The sequence below is a fragment of the Corvus cornix genome, chromosome 8 (assembly GCF_000738735.6).
Source record: "Corvus cornix cornix isolate S_Up_H32 chromosome 8, ASM73873v5, whole genome shotgun sequence".
Lineage (NCBI taxonomy): Eukaryota > Metazoa > Chordata > Aves > Passeriformes > Corvidae > Corvus > Corvus cornix.
Window position 1 is genome coordinate 27,256,787 of NC_046338.1, and position 12,700 is coordinate 27,269,486.

At 42.2% G+C, this 12,700-nt stretch overlaps 1 protein-coding gene across 1 annotated transcript in view; it reads left to right on the forward strand.

Annotated features, from left to right (window-relative positions):
* The window catches only part of C8H1orf21 (chromosome 8 C1orf21 homolog), a 108,480-nt gene that overhangs the window by 51,503 nt on the left and 44,277 nt on the right, over nt 1-12,700 (forward strand). The window contains exon 3 of the mRNA XM_039556200.1: nt 11,812-11,906. Coding sequence (XP_039412134.1) covers nt 11,812-11,906 — 95 coding nt within the window. The remainder of the gene's footprint in view (nt 1-11,811; nt 11,907-12,700) is intronic.

Sequence of the window (12,700 nt, forward strand, 5' to 3'; positions counted from 1 at the left end):
ATTATTCTGCAGAGTCATTCTCCTTAGTGGGAGGGAGCTGTTTTTATCCAGATCTTTGCAGTGCTGGGTTTGGAATGATACACACACAGTTGGACTCGGCACTTCAAGTGGGGATTTACAGTACAGAGACAGAACGTGAGCCAAGGTGGAGAAACAGTCGATATCCCTGGTTTAGGAGCAGAAATTAATCACAGGCAGGTAATCACTTCCCTGCTTCTTATTTTCTCATGAGCTTTCCCCTTTTGCAAGCTCCCCGTTGGCATCAGAGCACCCAGAGAGCAACCAGAGGGCGGGGGGCTCCAAGGGACCCCGAGTGTCTACAGGCTCTGGAATGTGGGCAGAGAGACATGGTGTTATTCTTGGGAGTGACCTTTCCTCCAAGCTGCCTAGCTCCATGGAGAGTCCAATCCAAGCCCATACAGATGAAGTGCAAGGGGTGTGCATTTCACAATTACATTAGTGGGCTATAAATAGGGCCATACATCCGCCTTTGGCGCTGGCTAGAAAGGAGCCAGGATGTGTTTTCTGGCAGCCTTGGTGCTCAAGGAAATCCGTTTATTTTATGGTACAGACACACTTAGTTTTTCACTTAACCTTTTAAAGACAGAATCTTTGGCATTCATTGCCTACCTGTAGGTGCAAACGAGGAAAAATCATGGTAAAAATGCCAATACTTTCAATTACTGCAGTGTTCCTTTAGTCATTTTCCAGGTGTTTTATTACTGGACCACAAATTTGGAGGGAAAAAAAAAACCAAGAGAAAACACCAAAGCCTGAAATTTGGCCAGAAAAGACTCACTCTAGGGAATAATTCCCAATTCCCCAGGTAAGCCTTATGTAGCTGCATGGGTATGTATTCATTTCAGCAACACAAGGCTGAAATTTTTGAGGCTGTAATTTTATAGAAAATATCTACTGGTAGAAATAGCTGTTAAATACAAAGAAAATGTACCTGACCAAGAAGTATTTGTGTACCTTTGGCATACACAGCCAAAGGTGCCTTTATAGGTTAGAAGAAGTGAATGTAGAAGGCGTTTTTCCAGTAGGTAATTCTCCAAAACACTGTGCCATCATGGTATTTTAAATAAATATTACAACCAAATGGTCTCATGTTCTCCTTGGTGAGAGGCCCAAGACTGACAGTGCTTTGTCTTGAGCTAGCACCAGAAAAAAATGGGAAAAATTGGAAAATGTTAAGGTTTCTGCCTCATGTGCTTGTGAAAAACAAAGCCTGGCTTCTGCTGAGCAGGTGTGATTGTGCCCTGCCATGCACCTTTTCTTCTTACCTGTACGAGTGGGGGCTCTGGCAAAAAGGGTCGCGTTTAGGGTGCTTTTAAATTCTGTATTTCCTTTCTGCTCTTGTCATGGGAGCACTGCAGGGGCTGTTTGGGCAACTGGGGCGCAGAGCTTTTCATGTTCTGTGGTACTGGGCAAGAGCATGGAGTCACTTTTGTTTCAGGAGTTATGGATTCAGGAATGATCTTGAGCTATTCAGAGGGGAAAAAGGGGGTGTAGTGGTTTGGTTTTTTCCACTGAAGTCTCCTAAATTGTGTTAAAGCTTGTATTTGTTATAATTACATGCATTTTATCCCCTGTATTTTGTTGTCAAGTGGTTGCAGCCCCCAAGGCTGCCAGAGCTCCAGGAGCATTTGGACAATGCTATCAGGGACTCACAGGGTGGAGTTGCTGGGGTGCAGGGCCAGGGGTGGGACTGATGATCCTGGTGGATCCTTTCCATCTCAGCAGATTCTATGATCCTCTGATTCCATGATATACTGTATTTCTAAGTGTAGGAACTGCGTGCATCTTGAGATCTTTTTAGGGTGAAAGTACCCATCTAATACAAGTGCTCTAAGCATGTATTTCTTACTTTGATTTTTTTTTTTTAGCTATTACTAAACTCCTTCTTTTCAGACATCAGTATTTTGCTTTCTTTTAAAAAGTGTTGCCCGAAGGGAAGGGGAGAAGGCATGGAAAATCTGGAGCCAGAGTAAAATATTAATCTTTCCAACAGGTTACTTTTGGAGCTGCTAGATGGTCTGTAAGGAAAATAATGTAATTAACTTCTGTACCTTTTGCATCTGGAAATGTGTGCTGTATTTTATAAATTAAGTTTTGGTTAGACCTCCCCTCTTGGTTTAAAGAAATACTGACAGTGGGGAGATATTACTAGTTCTGGGTATTTATTCAGTCCCTTCCATATTGGAATTAATAAAAATGAAATAGCTGCTGATTTAAAAATACTCTTTGAGGTCCATGAGCAGGGAAAATTTGATAGCCTAATATTAATAGAAAAAAGTTACTGTGCCAGAAAGGGTATGAAAATCCATTTCAAGTCATATGTTGCGGGGCAACAATCTCATTTAATAGTTGACTGATTGAGAATGGCATTGCTTGTCAAGGAAAGAGGAATTGGCTTTTTTATTGACAAGGAAACTGAAGGCACCTCATCCTGTATTTGCAATAATAGGAGATGTGTAATTTCGAGGGTGTGGAGTGGTAATGACTTATTTTCCAGGGAACCCAACCCTTGGGGCGATTCTGTTCAGGAAAGGTTTTGGGTGGATGGATACCTTAGGAGGTCTGTAAGGGGCAGGGCCTCCAGTGCTGCATGAGGGATGCTCACAGAAATGGTCAGTTAGGTATTTTTCCTGGAATTGAATAGTCCCTGACAGGTTCTGTGCCAAAGTGAGGAATGTTCAATGGAGTACATAGGCAGATGGCAGCTGGGGGAGGGTCAGCAGAGACTGGGAGTTTCATTAATGACCTTGAAAAACCTGAAAAGAATTAAATATTTTGTTCTTGGTGGGTTTTTTAACTTTCTGAGGGAGAATTTCAAACCAGAGCAGTGAAATGGAGTTGAAGGAGCCATTCTGAGCTGGCCGTGCTGTGCTGTGTTCGAGGCAGCCTGGATCCAGACACCCACCTGGGGGCTTCATATGAACAGTCATGTTTTCAAGGCACAGACCCTTTGTTTTCCTCCTGTCCATTCCTTTAATTAATCTCTCTGCTGCTTGTTTCCTCTCCTGCTTTCATTTCTCAATTTGATCTTTTTAGTGGGCTAGATAATTGCATTAGTTACTGAGTATCCTTCCTGCCAAGCACCATGGCTGTAATCTCCTCCACCTGAGAAATGGTTTCCTTTGAACAACTTGGCGTCTGCCTCAAAGTTATGTGTTAATTAAATGAAAACAAAAAGGTAAAAAAAAGTGTCTGTGTGTGTATACATATATATATTTATATATGTATGTATATATGAATTATATAGTTTCAGCAAGCAGAAATCTGGGTAGCTGAGAGCTAGGTATGAGTGCACACCACCAGCACTGTTCTTTGGCTTTGTAATTACAGAGGAGTGCACAAAAGTCTTTAATTATATGATCACATGGCAGGTTTTTTCAATACCATCTCACATATAGTGTTTCCTCTGATCTTGAACACAAAGACAGTATGAGCAAGGCAGAAATTGTGTGTTTAACAATAACTGGATTTGGGGATGTTGAAGTTTTATTTTAAAATCTTTCCTGAGATAATGAAATGGCCTCTGAGGCCATGGTTCCACTGACCTACCTACAACTAAGGTAGGCCTGGCAGATAAAGAGCAGTGGGCCTGTGCCCCTGGTGTAAGGTTAGTTAAAACAATCCTTAATTTGTAATGTGATAGAAAATTGTATGTACATCTCCAGTTTTCACAGGACTTGGATTGTATGACAGCCCAAAATGTAGAGTAGCCTTGGGGACTTTTTGACCAAGAAGAAACCAAGTACTGGAAGGAACCAAGAAGCAAAAACAAGGAGAGGGAAACTAAGAAGAAACCAAGTGAAGGGAGGAACAGAGTAACTCCGTCCTTGAGTAGGCTGCACATCTCCTGCTGTGTCAGCTGGTGTACAGTGGTTTGTTTCTGCAAGTCACATGCCAAATTTGAAAATTAAACCTATAGAAACAAGGGAGCTAAATTACGGCTTCATCATCACCTGCCACCTTTACTGGGGTGAAGGGAACCAGAAAACCCAGGATACACAAACTGAGGCACCTGAGGAGCAGCGGCAGCGCAGGGGCTGGGACGGCGCCTTCTGCCACAGGCAGACATCAGTCTGGGAGAGGACAGAGGTACCCAAGGGATGGGGAGCTGTGAGTGGTTTGCAGCTCTGGAAACTGCTGACAGCACTGGTGAGGGGTGGGTTAATAGGGCAGCTTGAGGGTTTGTGCTTCTCCAGCAGCAAAGATCAAGATCATGTCCAGGACAGTTAATGGAGCTGTGTTCTGTCAGACCTGTCAGCCTCAGGGATTGCTGCTGAAAGATGTCATGGTTTGGGCCTGCAGAAGGGAGGTTTGATAAAGTAGAATGGAAGTTGCTAAATTTTTTCAGGTAGGCATCACCCTTGAGGGAGTTAATGTTTCATGAAGCACTGGGTATGCCAGGGGGCTGCTGGATAGCTTAGAAAAGAGCTACCCCAGTCTCGCTCAATGTCCTTCCAATTCTGCAGGAATTCTCCATTTAGGGGCTGGTTTTTGTTACACTGAATGTCTCAATCCCTTTTTTTCCTCCAAAAAACCCGCCCTAGCGGTCACATCTGCCTTGTGCAGAAGCAGTCGTTGGCGTTCCTTGGGTACATGTTAGGGTTGTGTAGGAAGAAGAAAAAGTGCTTGAGGGCGGTCTTTGCAGATGTGCTGCAATCTGTGTGGTGTGTTGATTTTTAAAGAGCTGTTCTGTCAGAGGATTTAGATTTAGTTGGCAGAATTGATGTGTTGCTCATGCACCTGTTCTCTGTTTAGTATCTGGTGGTGTCTACTGCCTCAACTCCCAGCAGTGGCTGTATTTTTACATTGGATTAAGGTAAGGTAAATTAATTTGGGAAATCTGAATGAGCATTTTCAGATAATCCTTTGAGAAAAATGAGTTGGCTTATTTCCTAAGCTATTTTTATTATTCTATTCATGTTAGTAAAACCATGATCACTTGGATCAAAAATTGCTTGTGAATTGATAGCTTTGAGGGCTGGTAACAGAGGAAGACAACAGGCTGCTCACCCAGTGCTGGTTGATCTCCAATGAAATTTCACTCCCAGCCCACATTCAAGTGGATCAGAAACCCACGCCCACAGCTGAACAAATGCTTCAACTCTGTAGAATCAAATGAACCACAGAGCTGCTACTTTCTGTGAGTGCTTGAAGCTGGACTTAAGAAGATAACTCAGATATCCTCCATTTCTTGATATTTAGTTCAAGAAACATGAATTTGCAGGATTTTTGGAACTGCTTTCTCTGACTGTTGCCTTTTTTGGGGATTTTTGACATAACTTCTCTGGTATCCAGGCAGTTGATACTCACATACATAACAGAGATGGAATAACCTAAGCAGCTCATCTCACCTTTCCAGTGCTCCAAACCAGATGGACATGAACCAGTGGCACTCAAGGCTGATGATTCAGGTGATGGAAACTGCAGCCACCCAAGCAATCTAATTCTGCTCTTTGACTGTCCTGGTGGTCTGTGATTTTGTTTTTTCCCCTGTAGCCTGGCTCTTTCTAGAGGTGAGCCCACCACTGCTCGTATCCTCCCAGTGCAGCTGTGGATCTCGGCGTGTTCCTACTTCCCAGTGGCACTGGAGATGGGCTCTGGGAGAGCTGCATCCAGCTCCAGCATCCCAGCACAGGCAAGACATGGAGCTGTTGGAGTCAGTCCAGAGGAGGCCATCAAGATGATCAGAGGGATGGAGCAGCTGTGCTATGAGGGAAGGCTGAGAGAACTGGGATTGTTCGGCCTGGAGAAGGGAAGCTTCAGAGTGATCCAGTTGTGGCCTTCCAGTGCCTGAAGGGAGACAAAAAAGATCGACAGAGACTGTTTACAAGGGATGGAGGGACAGGACAAGGGGGAATGGCTTCCCACTCCCAGAGGGCAATGTTAGATGGGATATTGGGAAGGAAGTTTTCCCTGTGAGGGTGAAGAGGCCCTGGCACAGGTTGCCCAGAGAAGCTGTGGCTGCCCCTGGATCCCTGGAAGTGTCCAAGGCCAGGCTGGATGGGGCTTGGAGCAACCTGGTCTGGTGGAAGGTGTCCCTGCCCTTGGCAGGGGTTTGGAATTGGATGATTTTTAAGGTCCCTTCCCACCCAAACCATTCTGGGATGTTTGGCATGTTCTGTTCTCAGCATTTAAGTGGCTCACCTGCTGTTCTATGTTTCAGTAGAATTGCATCAAAATCTCTTATGGTTCTTAACAAATATTTTTAGAAAAAGCAGTTCAGTCCTTTATCCAAATATAGCTTTGAGCTTTCAAGCCTTTGGGAGAGGGGAGCACGTGAAGCTTTGATCTGTGGGATTCACAGCAGTAGGAGCACTTTCTGCACCTGGCAGAAGTAAGTACAGTGCAGAAGAATTTGTTAGACAGAAGGCTTCTGTTTTACAGAACAAATGTGTGGTTTAGTCTGGATGAAGGATACATCTTGGCATGTTGTGCAATAGGCAAGGGAGACTGAAGAAAAATATGTGGCACAGGAAAATGAAGGTGTGTTTAGAAACTTCCCTCTGGGTGGTATGACTGAAGTACCACTCACCTCCTGCCTGATACTTGATATCTCTCTAAAAATAGAGGAGATGCTCACCCATCGTCCCTCTTGATGACAGTGGAACCAAATCTGTTCGTCCTTAGATGTCTGAAGTGGTAGTGCAGTGTAAATCAGCATTCTAGTTATTTATTTATTTATTTATTTATTTAAAGGCTTGCTGTTTAACCAGATATTTCTCTGAAAGTCACAGTGACTCCAGATATATTTGACAAAGTTACGCTTTTTTCTGGTCTTTTTCTTTTCTTTAAACTGAGCCAGAATTAGTGTCATTGCCCATATTCCTGTGGTAAAGGCACTTACAGCCATGTCTGGAAGTGCTGAAGACATTTTTCTCATAGGAACCACCACAGTTTTGTGTCCCCCACCCAGTAATTGTTTCAATATTCTAAGTTGATATGCTCATTTATCACTGAAATCGTTATTAATGAGTGCTGTTTTTCTTTGTCACATTGCCATGGCAACTGGGTGACATGTTTGAGTGGAATTATCTGTTTCCAGATGGAGATCTTCATTCATAAGATTTTCCTGCTGAGAATTTTTGCAGCATATTCAAGTTCAAAATTCTTCTTCCCCATGCTTTTCCACAGTTTGGATCTAGAGGCGTTCCTGCTTTCTGGTTTATATCCTGTGATTTTGTGGTGGGTGTTATGCTAGCAATATTTCTGTCTTTTATTTGTGGTTCATTTATGTTGTTTTTCTTTTGATTTAATTGAGTTGCTTTTCTTCAACTCAGGATTTGCTGTGACAGTCCTGTAAAGCCATTCCTCCCCCATGTGAGTTACGGGAAATTTTCTCTATTTGTATAATACGCCACACAATAGAAGATGATACTTGATTTTGTTTTTACTCCTGAAAGGAGCATAAGGATGTATTCATCTTTATATATGACATATCACATTCTGAGTGATAGAGTCCTAATTTTTTTTATCACTAGTTGATTTTTAGTTCTATACAAGAAAGAAACATGAATATGTTTCACTTTTCTTTTTGATATAAAACTGTATTTAGGAAAAAGACCAAGGTAAATATGCATAGAGTACAGATTTCCTTTATCCTGAACTTCTTACAGTTTTAAAGGTCTTGTTGGCTGCCAGACTTAATGAGATCCTACTGGATCTCAATCAACATTTCAGGATTTCTCTGGATTTGTTTCTGATCACTCAGACCAAAATACCTCAAAATGCTGTGTTTACTTCTGTAGAAACCAGAAAGTAAAACTCAAAAGGTGATTTTTATCATCCTTTACTTCTTCAGCTGCAGGTCACTCTTACGTTATTGAGCAAAACCAGGTTAGCAGTTTTTTGCACCTACCTACAGGAAAGGCACTGAGGGCCCATTCATCCAACCTGTCTTTAATGTAATTTTCATTCACCTAAAACTATTAATGACCATACACCTCATGATGTGCTTCGAGGTCTGTCTGTTGCTTAAACATCCCTTCTTTTGCACTTGCAGTGCTTTCATGCTGCCAGTAACTTTAGAACAAGAACAATCTCATAAATAGCTCAGAATCTGTAGTTTCTGGACACCTTACCTTATGTGTAATGTATTTATATTTTGTCTTCACCTAGTAAAAAAAAAATCTATATATCGTTGTGTCCTCTCAAAAATAACATAATGCAGTGCAAGACTCATCTTCTGCAAATAATGATTTGATTTTAATGACTATATTTAGCATATTTGAAATAAAGGATGTTGTCTTACCTGTGATTAAGGTGTTACTTCTCTGTTACACCAGCAAACAGTGTCCTCCCTAGCTGTATAATTCTTATATTTATGTAAGTATAATTACTTAGCTGCTCCTTTCCCTTTGGAAGTGGAATCATACCTATTTATACCTCCTTCCAGCAAGAGACTACTCAATACTAACAGATGTTACCAATGTATTATATCAGTGCTCCTTGTTTTAAGGAAAGTGTTTTGCCTGTGATAGGGAACTAGGAGAGCTTACGAGTAATGATGTTGCTTCAAACCTAATGAATCTCATATCTGCTCCCTTCGTCTCGGTGTGTAGCTGATAAAAGAGTTGTTGATGGCTCAGTTATTAACCAAAATGAGGTTGATCCCTGGCTTTCCACAGGCCAGTGCTGCGTTTGCCTTTTAGTCTGATCTTGGTGCGTGCACAGCTCGCTCAGAACCCCTGGGATTGCTGGAGCTGGGAACTGCCAGGCACTCTGGGCTGTTCATCACTCTTGAGGCACTGGAGCCTGAGTGCCGGCCACTCAACCGCTTCCCCAGTGTGCCTCATCCCAGGAGATAATCTCTTGGCCTTAAAGGCAGATTCTCAGCTTTAGATTGTGTCAAAGCTTTATTGCTTTTTGAGATACAAGCAGAGATTTCTTCTGCTCAAGCACATACCATCTATTAGAGCCAGGACATTTATATTAATTTTGTAGGACACTTTCTATTACAAGGCTGATCTGCCAACATCTGCAGGGGCTTCTGCTTTGACTTCCTGATTTTTTTTAATCTGTATCCACAGAATCACAGAATGGTTTGGGTGGGAAGGGACCTTAAAGCACCGCCAGTGCCACCCCCTGCCAAGGGCAGGGACACCTTCCACTATCCCAGGCTGCTCCAAGCCTCGTCCAAGCCAGCCTTGGACACTTCCAGGGATCCAGGGGCAGCCACAGCTTCTCTGGGCACCCTGTGCCAGGGCCTCTTCACCCTCACAAGGAAGAATTTTTTTCCCAGTATTCCATCTAATCCTGCCCTCTGGCAGTGGGAAGCCATTCTCCTAAGGAGAAGGTGGATTTCTCCAAAGTAAGACTTGCTGTTTGCTGTGGTGGATTCACATTGTCCAAAAAATGCTGTGAAAAATGACTGGTTTATTTTTGGAAACTTTCTTGCTGCTGCATACCTTGGGCATAAATTACCCAGGTGTCTGCACTTCTGCAGTTGGTAGGATGGAGGGGAGACTAACACCAGCTGTGCCAGAGATAATTGAATACTTACTGTATTATCAGGAAAGTATTGAAGTTTACTAACACTGATGGAAATATCTCTGGAAATATCATAAGAAATCTGTGCAAAGTTCTTTGCCACCAGTTCAGAGCTACTTGATGTATCTGGCAGACAATGCAGCATTTGAAGGATCTGTGCCTGTGTCCACTGTGAATTTAAAATTTCATTTTTGACCTCTAAAAGACTCCATCCTATCCAGGTGTATCATTAATTTCGCGTGTCAGCCTGATTATCCTGGCTATCAGTCAGGGACTCCTCGGTGCCCTGGTTGACTTGCTCCAAGAGATGATGCCTTCCAAGGAAGCATCCCTCCTATACCATCCCCACAGGATCAGCTGCTGCCTGGCTGTGGTGTTTGATCACAATTATTCTCTTGGAATAAGCAGCAGACACATTTCAGGGTTATTTTTGCCATGGAACGTCAGCCCCTCCATACCTTCCTGGTTTTCCACAGGGCTGGGCTGAACATCCTCTCTCCTCCAGTGCAGATGGACTGATTGGCTGTGGGTTGGGAAACGTCCTTTGTGCTGCTTTCTCTTGCTCATCTGTTTCCCCATTCAGATCCCTGCGTGCCTCTGTGGGAGTTTGATGCTTTTTCTGTGTGTGGGTTTTATTGCTCTCCCAACAGAGAGCACTGAGGCAGGGAGGAAAATGTAAGTTAGATAATTGCAGTCAGTCAAGTACTTCTAATTCCCAGGCTTTATTGTGTTCAACCTTTTTGGGTTTATGAATTGTCACCTCCAAACTAGCTGAATTACACTGGAAAAAAAGAAAAAAACCTCAGAGTTGTTCACATTTACCAATCTAATTGTATTGTCTTAAATTCTTGAATCTGATTTGAGGCTCTGCATCTGAGATGCTTCTATTTGATAGATTCAGTTTATTTGAACTCAATGATAAAGAAAACATATAGACTATGGGCTAGACCATATGCAAACCCATGATATATTTTTTAAAATAAGACTGTTTTTTGAAACAATTTTATTTTAAAAATAAGCCTTACTTTCCAAAGCAAGGCTTATTTAACTTCTAGAATGTGGTTAACAGCTTCCTGAAAATAACTTTGTCTAAATAACAAACACAGTAACCCAGAAAAACCTATTTGTGCTCTGTTTTTCTCTTAGTAAGTGAGAGAAATTGCTTGAAAACCCCCCAAAAATGAGGAAAGTTTGTGCAGTGTCTTCTAATTTGCCAAGGTTTTGCTCTTTATTCCAAGTGTATTGTGTCTCATTTCACTTTGTATTAATATTTTCCATTTTTGTGGGATGAAGTTTCTCTTCTGCATTGTTTATCCTGACTGGAGGAGGGTGGATGTACCACTCCAGGTGTTTTTTCCAGTAGATTCACGTGCTACAAAGATAATCAGAGCAAAAAGCAACTGAGCAAAGGCAGTGTTGGTCCTGCAAGAACTGGATTCACAGGCTGCAGGGATGAATCAATTTTTCTGAAATCCCATCTTGTCCTCCCAAGGAAAAAAATCCCTTTACTGGAGCTTTGGGTTTACTGTGGTATAGCACCTGTATGTTAGATAACATTTCCATGCTGGCATTAGAGCTGGGAATTTTAGTATTTGAAGAGCTGATAAATATTATGGACAAACCAAGAATCTTACTTTTCTTACTTATTTTCTGGCTGAATTTCTATCTGGGTAACGTTCATGTGCAGGAAAAATGGTGATTGGTGGGGGAAGTTGGAAGATGAAGATGGTCAGCATGGGCCTTTTCTCCAGAAATCATTCTATGACTGTGCATTGTGTCATTAGGAAAACCAAAAAAAAAGCGAAGTGGTTATGGTGTGGGTTGGCTTTTTTCAGCTTTTAACCTAGGTTTTCAATAGCCTCCATCAGCTTTGCTGTACAAGGAACACCCATGAGCAGACTCCTCTCTGGAGTACCACTGTACATGACTTGTACATGTACTGGTCCACTGAGAGTTAAAATCCAGGGAGGGTGCAGGAGCAAAGAATTTGTTTATATTGAACATACTAAACAGAAAACTAGGGATCTGGGGGAAAGTACACACCAAACATCCCTGTTTCCTGGTGCCGTGGCTATACTAGACCAGAGAGCTGCTGAAATTCTTGTTGAAGCTTCAGGCAGGAGAAACTTCCTTTGTATTAGTCACATGTAAGCCTTTGAAAAGATATACATGTAATTTTTAGTTGCTTTGCTTAACTAGGGTCTATTCTAGTCAGCTGTTTTGGTTTTAGTTTGGTTTTTATCCCAGCTGCTGAACTACACTGGTTCAAATTTTTTTTTTCTTTTTTTTTTTCTTGGTGCTCAGATGAGTATAGGATCAAACCAGTGGAAGAGGTCAAATACATGAAAAGTGGGGGAGAAGATGATCAGAAAATAGCAGCCAGGAACCAAGAAAACTTGGTAAGGATTGAACTTATCACTTCTCTAATGAACTAACGTGGCTCTGCTTTTGTGACGGAATATGCGGCACGCAGCACCCTCCAGCTCCGGCTTATGCGCGGCGAGAGGATTTTCTCCAAAATGTCACAACTCCCTGCAAAGCTCTCATGGAAGGTGCAAAATACGACTTTTTCCTGCTTGTCTTTCTGAATTAGGCTCTACTTGATCTTGGAGTGAGTGCCTCCATGATTATAAGTCACTCTCCTCCCTTGCAGATCCAGAAATATGCTTTATTTGGAAATGTGTGTGTCTGTGTTACAAACGAGCTGGAGTAAAACAGCACTTCCCTGCCATTAAGAAAATGACCTACTTATGTAGATATTATTTGCTCTACACTTGCTTGTTTTCTGTGTTTTAAAATTCCCAGGAAAGGCAGTTTGGAACAGAAAAATCCAATATATTCATAACACAGCAGTCACAAAAATCATGTGTGTTTCTTTTGCCTGGATCTGAGCACTTTGCCAGCTCGTAGTTCCACTTAAGGGAAGGCAATTACAGGTAAACTCTTAGGACTACTTGAAATAACTAAGATGCTGTTGAAGCAGCTTAAAAATCACGGTTGAGTCACTTCTGGCATTTCTGAGAAGTTATTTCTTCCCTTCTAAAGCTGAAGGACTGTAGGTTTTGTTATTGGCTGCCTGGGGCTTTTCCCAGTTGAAGTTTTCAAAGACATCCCACAAGTCTTGTAGTTGGGTGCAAGTTTTCACATCTGGTTCCACTCATGCAGTGCAGCTTTTCTTCACGTAGAATGGTTG